The 7,823-nt window shown below is 39.4% G+C and overlaps 1 protein-coding gene and 1 long non-coding RNA gene across 2 annotated transcripts in view; one reads left to right on the forward strand and one right to left on the reverse strand.

The window, feature by feature from the left end:
- The window catches only part of LOC121331704, a 65,072-nt gene extending 58,109 nt beyond the window's left edge, over positions 1 to 6,963 (reverse strand). The window contains exon 1 of the long non-coding RNA XR_005952054.1: positions 6,825 to 6,963. This is a non-coding gene — a long non-coding RNA (uncharacterized LOC121331704). The remainder of the gene's footprint in view (positions 1 to 6,824) is intronic.
- Positions 1 to 7,823, forward strand: part of AMMECR1 (AMMECR nuclear protein 1) — a 94,736-nt gene that overhangs the window by 16,804 nt on the left and 70,109 nt on the right. The window contains 2 exon segments of the mRNA XM_041396369.1: positions 7,548 to 7,820; position 7,823. The exon segment at position 7,823 is cut by the window's right edge and continues 180 nt beyond it. Of these exon segments, the coding sequence (XP_041252303.1) occupies positions 7,548 to 7,820; position 7,823 (274 nt within the window).

Consider the following 7,823-nt stretch of genomic DNA (forward strand, 5'->3'; position numbering starts at 1 on the left):
TATGTATGGTATTTAAATCAAAATATGTTATTATTGTGCAATCTCTGGCAGTCAGTAGATTATTAGAATATTAACCATGAAGAAACCACTGAGAAAAACAAACATGCAAATCAAAGCTCAGATACAAGTCTTGATTATCACAGATATTTCCAGAATGTTAAAAACTGTAACTTCACCTTTTATAATGGTTAGTAGGAAACATAGTAAGCAACAGTGCTTCCTGAATGCTATGACTTCCTTCATAGTTTAAGAAATAGTATTCATTTTAATCTTCTAAAATATGTTTTACTTTATTTAAATAATGATCATGTTAAAAAAGAAAATATCTACTTTTACTTGCTGCAATGGCAAACTGAGTTATATGGATAATGTGAAAAAGGAGTATCAGAATTAGTGAATGAAAGGAAAAGTGCACAAGAGAGGTAACACTTGATGCTTGCATGTTTATCAGCTGCTTTTTATTCAAAATTAATGAAATGTGTTTATTTTATACATTAAACAACTATGACAGAAATTATCACCACCAGCAGGCAGCCTGAAGGCTCTTCCCTAGAGTGAGAATACAAATGTGGGAGAGAAGAAAAATGGGAAGACAAAAAGTTTTGTGGAGATGGATATTGATCTTGGAAAATATCACTTTCCTTGAAAACAGAGGATAGCTCAGGAAACCTAGAAACTGACAAATCATTCATGAATTTACAAGGGGACCTACCAGTTTAAAAGGCCTGGGTTTGAACTCATCATTTTGTAACAGTGAAATTTTATTTACCTCACTGGAGTAATTTGATTTACACATGTCCGAAAGGAGAACTGACTTTTGTAATAGAAAGAAATGAGAAAATATGTTGGAGAACATGAATTCTACAGAAAAGAAGCAATAAAACTAATGAAAATGTTCCTATGAGTAAGTGAGGCACTGAATTCTACCAGTTCCAACAGATCCAATTTTATTCAGAAATTTGCAGAAGCTGGGGTTCAGGATTGCTTGGATAAAGAGACAAGAGTTAGGATTTGGTGCTCATGACTTGTTTGGCTTTTCCTACCCACTTGAAAGAAAAGAATTTGCAGGACTGAATATGTGAAAGCAGATAGGGGTGGGGGTGAGGCTGAGCCTCAGCCACACTGGGGCTGCCCTCACGAGGTGCCAGTGAGGAAAGGAACAACTGCAATGACAAGGGCTTTTCCAGAGCCCTGCTGGCTTTTTGCCACAGAGGGTAACAGCTGCTCTTAACTAACATTCAGTTTACAGCAAGTCTCTTTTATGACAATATATTTAGTGATTTTAGCAGTTCATAGCTCTGAAGGACCAGCACCTTTATAGCAAAACACTGGCATTTGTCAGCTTTTACTTTGCACAGAAAAAGAGAGAAGTGCAACAAAGTGACATAAGTGGTGATTTTATTAAACCAGTCACAGAAAGGAGGATCAACATATCATTCAGGGTGACATGTACAGATCAGAAGCACTTGAAGATGTAAGGACAAGTAATTTAGGCATTGAGTATAAAGAATGCTGATACTTCTAGGGAGAAAGGAAAAAATACAGTTGATAAATAGTAATGTATTACAATAACAAAGATGGAAAAATACTTGAGTGCCCTGCTTGCATATTTTTAGAAGCTGCAATAGTCTACTAATGAACACACTTTCAAAACAATAGTCAAAATATTACACTAGGAGAAACTAAACCCATCCAATATCAAGTAACTAGATGTTTCCACCTGGAACAGTGGAATTAGTCCTTGGCCATCTTAAGATTCACAGATTCTTTTATAGAACTGAGAATGGCAAAGGGCAGCAGAAGGATTTGCTGAGTTTTCACTGCTCACAAAGATTAAAGAAAAATTTCTTCAGTCTCTGGAGAAAAGAACAGTATATCTCATTTCTTTGAAAGGAACAGAGAGATGACAGCTTCAATGCTATCTGAACAGTGTAAAATACCAGAGCAAGGGAGCATGAACCTGAGCTAAGAACTGGACATTAGAGGAATGGAGGTGGAATTCCTTAACACCAAAAGTTAGATAACAAGTGCAAAAAGATAGCAAAAGCAGCAGCCAGAAGAAATCAAATCATTTCACAAGTAAATTAAATAACACCTGAAAAAGGAAGCTCAACACAGTCTCATATCAAAAGGAAGATCAGAATTTATGCCTGTTGGCTTCCTTACACTGGAGCACTTCTGTCATCCTCATCAATTAACATCATTAATAATAAATTGGTATTGTTAACATTCACCTCTTTTCTGAAATTGCTGCTCCTTGCATTAACTGAATTTATATGAAAGTTTCACACTGGTATTTTTACAAGAGATACAAAATCAAGTGCGGGCCCCTTGGGATGGCTAAAGGAATAAGCAGGATTGTAATTGTGGAGTCCTGATCAGATTTTAATTCTTAGCACACCATCACCATGCATTTTATCTTCCTAATCCACTCATACAATTGAAATTTAATTATTACATTTTTTCCTAATACACCTCAATTGCTGGGTCCTATTTGACTGTTGCTGAGATTCATTAGTGGGGTCTGTATAACTCCACTGGATAAACAGACTCCAATATTGTTCTAATTAACTTACAACTCTTAAAGCTCTCACTCTTCAGAATTGAGAAATGCTATTAATACAAAAGGTTCTCCACAGCAGTGGCAAACATTTTGTGAAGGAGACTAACTACAAACAGCCATGTCAAAAAATATATCCTAAGGCTTATTATTAATGTATCAGCTAGCATAAATCACTGTAGCTTCACTGACCTCAATGTAGCCACGGTGAATTTATAGAGAGAATACAGCTACGTAAGCTACATCTCCTTTTATCACTGTACAATGGAAAAATACATTGCAAAAGGAGAGGATATGGCATTAACATAATATTTGAGGAACATTGCAGCTCACAGAATTAGTTGAAAAGAATTCCATTAAAAAGCTACTACTAGTCTCACCTTCCATTTATTACAAGTGCTTTGAACTTTAGGTTTCTAATTAAATAATTTTTCTGACTCCATTGACACACTCAATGCTTTTATCTCTAGTTCAGAAACTGTTCAGTCCCAGATTATTTACTTTGACAAGTAACATTTTAGAATGCATGGTTATTTTTTGCTTTACTTGTTTGTTCTGGAGTGTTTATTAAGTGGGGTGTTTGTTTGGTTGGTTGGTTTTGTTTACTGGGCACTGCAAAACTAATGCCCAGTTTTACAGTGCAAGCCCAGATGGTTTAACAGGACCAAACTCTAAATTCACATTGGAGTGAAAAATGCCTGTAAAACAATGTGAATTTTAAAATAATGCAGATTGGATTCACAGTACAGTAAAATCATAACATAGTCCAAAATATGAAACAGGACCAGGATTCCAGTAAAATAACATGTGAGGACCTTTTGTCTGCTGGCTGTTATCACATCCGGAGATGATGTTTTGTACAAGATTTTTTAGAAGAAACTTCAATAGGGGTTTGATATATGGAACAATAGCAGGATATGGCCTCTAAATGGTAGGAACAATTGTGGCTCTCAGACATGTGCAAGTTAACTTTCATTAGCTTTGTTAGATTTTGTGCACACTTTCTGGCCTAGATTCAAGGCTGCATCTAATTTCTCCTGGGGACAGCTGAGACACTGACTGTAAGTGAAGAACAGAAACTATTCTGTCTAAGCAGAATATACTGAGGGAAACTCACATGAGCCTCAAGAGTGTGATAGACCAGTTTGGGAATAATGTGAGAAAGCAATGCAAGCAAACCCACTTTCTTTCCAGCTACACCCTTGATACCTTGTAGGCTGCAGAGCAAGGCAAGAGTTGCCTAGGCTGGCTCTACAATGGGTGGAAACTCCTCAGACCAAAGGAATTTTTAGCATGTAAATCTTCCAGTTTTATGGCAGGCCCATCCGAAAAACCTCATTAGGATGGGAAGATAGAAAGACAGAATTTAACCTTTGAATTTTGCAAGATGTATATAGAGACTTTTCTCTAGAATAGGAACTAAAAAATCCATAGACATGCTAGCTGTTTACAGAGTTCAAATTTTGAAGGGATTTTATTTTTACAGAATTATTTGTAGTATACTATTTCCTTAAGTTCTCAGAAAGTGGAATATTCTGTATTTTGAAAAGAGGACTTTGTGTTTCCCTTTCCTTCATTGCCTGGCTCTGACTTTTCTACAGTTCCAAGCACAAATTAATTTCCTTCCCATCAAGGCCCTTTATCTTTCATCAACTGGTTTTCTTCACCTATTATTTAAAATTCAAATATTTCTGTGATTTCTGACAGTTTCCCCATAAATATGTTAAATGCTACTTTAGGCTGCATTTTCTAATTTTTCACCAGCACTGTCTCAGCTGCCCAAAGCCATTAATTCTCAATTTTGTGTAGCCATTCCAAGAGGCCAACACAGATTTTTGTGCAGTCCTCTGATAAACCAGACTGAAGAATTGATTTGGCTGAAAAATAATTGATGGAAAAGAGTGTTTTTAAACTCGATCTTCTGCCTCACATCTGCACAAACAGCTGCATGAACACATCAGAATGGGTGGGGAAGGAAAGAGAACAATTAGCTGAGGTAGAACTGCTTAAACCAACATTACTACTCCAGCAGAAGTGCACATGGAGCCAAACAGCCTAAATGTGCTATTTTAAGTACCCTTTTAAATCCCTCACCTGTTCCAGTGTCTATTAAAAGAATTGATACTAATAAGGCAAGGATTATATCACTCCTGCTTACTGCTGGAGCCAAATTTTGGCTCATTGTTTCCTTGTTCTGGTTGATTTGTCTTCTAATTAGATTGTAGGAAACATAATGGGGAAACATAAATGATCTTTTGGCCAACTTAACAACAATCTGACTTCTACTACAGTCAGTGCAAATTTTATCTTGGATTCAAAAGGAATTAGATTCTGTCTGTCAGGATATAATTTCCCTCAGATACTAATCATTCTGATTATTTTGTTTAAGAAGGCCAATCCTTCAGAGCAGGGTAAGATCACTGAGAAATATATTTCTGCAAATAATTCTGTGTTTACTATAATAATTTACAGCTCTTTTCAAGCTGTGCTTTTAAACTAAAACATTAATTTTAACCTGTTACTTGTAATAAGTGACTTTTCTGAAAGCACTGTGGCTTTAGAACATGAGTTGAGCAATAGTACTAAACAGCTGAAGTCATAAAGGAGACGTACATCACTCCTAAATTGCATTGGCCTAATTGCACAAGCATTCTGATTCTGTTGGTACTGCTAAAGAGTTTGTTTTTCATCCAGAGTTCACTTGGGATATTTGACTGCATGAGGCACAGCACTGGCATCAACCAACAGGAAAGGATCTGCTAAAAGCAGAGTATAGAAGTACATTCAGCGTTTCTTGTAGTAAGAAATATAAAAGTCTTTGATACTTATAAAGGACCAATGAAACACATGTTGCTATTAACCAAAGCCATATAATCCAAAGAATAAATGTTTCAAATAGAAATGGAAAATTTTCATTGAGCTATGAAGAACATTTTGTGAGGCTAGAGTTCTCTCTACTTCAAGATATTTGATAATACAATTCTGTCTTCCTGATTCCACTAGTTTCCACAGTTCTGTTTGTATATTTGTTGCTGTCTTTATCTAGAGATTTGGTATGCATTACATGCACTGAGATACAATAGGAGCACAACTATAGGCAAATACAACAGAGAACATCAGCAGAAATGGAAAAAGGAAGTTTTTTCTAATGATTAAGTAATATACTTAGTTTACCCTTTCATTCAGAGACCATTTGCAATACAATATTTAATCAAAAAGTTATCACTATTCATTATCACTAGTCATGATATAAGGATATCAGTCCTAGCTCTGAGCCTTACAATGAATCTTCCAAATATCTGTCCCAGTGGGTTGAACAACTAATCTTTCTGTATGGACTGTAAGCTTTTGCAATTACTGAATATTTTTATAAATATTGGTGTTAAATAACATACGATGTTAGACAAAAAGAGAAAAAGAATTCCAATACCTGGAAAAACTATTTTCCCAAAAGCAACAGAAGGTGTCACTGCTAACTGATTTTAAACAAATGAATCCCTCAGCAGAAAACACTGTCTTTGTTTTGAAAGAAACTTGAACATTGTTTGGGAAGGTAATTGGGTTCCCTTCTCAAGTATTCGCCAGCTCCAAACATAAACATTACATTTAAAAATGGAAAAGACTGCTTCTCACCATCTAATTCTCCTTTCTGTTTCCTACTATTCCCTGCAGCTGTTTCACTTCAGGCTATGATTCACAGTCAAAGCAAGAGGAATTTAGCCAGTATTTGGATAGAAACCTCCAAAGGGCCTTTTAACCCATTAGTGTAGGAGATATACTAACTGGGGATTTTCTCTTCAAATACATAATTTAAGATGCTGCCAAAATTAACATGAGGATGCTGGAGAAACCATTCCCATCAAGAAATGTAAAACTGAGTCTCCAAGTAGTTTGAGACAGAAATATTTCTGTATTCTGCATTTCACCTTGTGTAACGGCTACGGCTGTCTCTCTAAACTTGTGATATTATTTTAACTCTGTGTGGCAGTCCTCACCCCCTTGTCTTCCTCCATACTGTAGTGTTGCTATTCTATGTTAAACAGCTGTTATAGCCCATGCCAGAGATGGCTGCATAACAGTGACGGGTGAGGTGTTATTTTCTAAATATACTTAGAGATTTTGAAGTACTTTATGGCTGTTTGCAAGTCTCTCCATCCATTCAGATATATCTATATGTGAGGCTAACGTAAAACAGTAATATAAAACACATTTCCTCTCCTTAATAAGCTTAATTTTTGGTTTCTGGAGAACAGCAGGAACTCACATCCTTTTTCCTCTGGACTTCCCTTCCCTAGAGGTCCCTCCCGGGCTGCCCGCACCCAGCGCCGTGGTCTCACCGGGTCATGGCTGCTGGCTCTGCAGCTGCGGGCCTATGCTTCGAGCTGCTATTTACTCGTTGTGAAGCAATTGCTAAAGCTGTAATTAAAAAAATATATATATTTTATATTATATAGATACACATATAAAGCCCGTGGCTTTTAGCCATCACGGTTGCATACTTAATAGCTGCATCCAAGCACTCTCTCCAGGCTCCCAGCCTGGCGGCTCCAACACAGCCCTCCCCTTCTCTTCCCCAGAGAAAGGCATTTCAGGTCACTTGAATTATTTAGCGGGGTGTTTTTAACCATCTCAAGGGCTTTGCTCCTGCCGTGCGGCGCCTGCAGAGCTCGGGTTTGTGGGTTTATTTTATTTTTTTACTTCTTTTTTTTAGCACGCGAGGTGGAGTTGCTCCACTTCCCTGGCAGAAGGAGGAGATAAAGCGCGAGGGGAAGGCGAGGGGGGCGGCTTGGCGTGTGGAGGGGAGGGGAAAGGCCGCCACACCTGCGGGCCGCGCTGCCCCCTCAGGCCCGGCCCTGGCCGCCGGGGCCGCTCACCGGGTCGCTCTAACGCAGCTCTCTCTGTCTCTTCTTCCCCACCTCCCCCGCCGATTCTCCTTTCCCTCCCGCTCCTCATTCATCCTCCCCTCTCCCGCCCCCTCCCCGTGCAGGCGAAGCGGGCGCGGCAGGAGGCGGAGCGGGCCGCCGCACGTCCCCCGGCCGGCCGGCCGGCCCCCCCGCCATGGGTCGGAAGCGCTGCGTGGGGGGAGACGGCTCCAAGATGGCGGCGGGTTGCTGCGGGGTGAAGAAGCAGAAACTCTCCAGCTCCCCTCCCTCGGGCTCGGCCGGCCCGGGTGGCGGCGGCGGCGGTTCCCACTGCGGCGGGGCGGCGGCGGTGGGGGGCGAGCCGGGGGCGCTGCCCCCGCCCGGAGGCCCCCGCCTGAACG

This window comes from Onychostruthus taczanowskii, unplaced genomic scaffold (genome assembly GCF_017590055.1).
Source record: "Onychostruthus taczanowskii isolate IOZ18803 unplaced genomic scaffold, ASM1759005v1 scaffold13, whole genome shotgun sequence".
NCBI lineage: Eukaryota > Metazoa > Chordata > Aves > Passeriformes > Passeridae > Onychostruthus > Onychostruthus taczanowskii.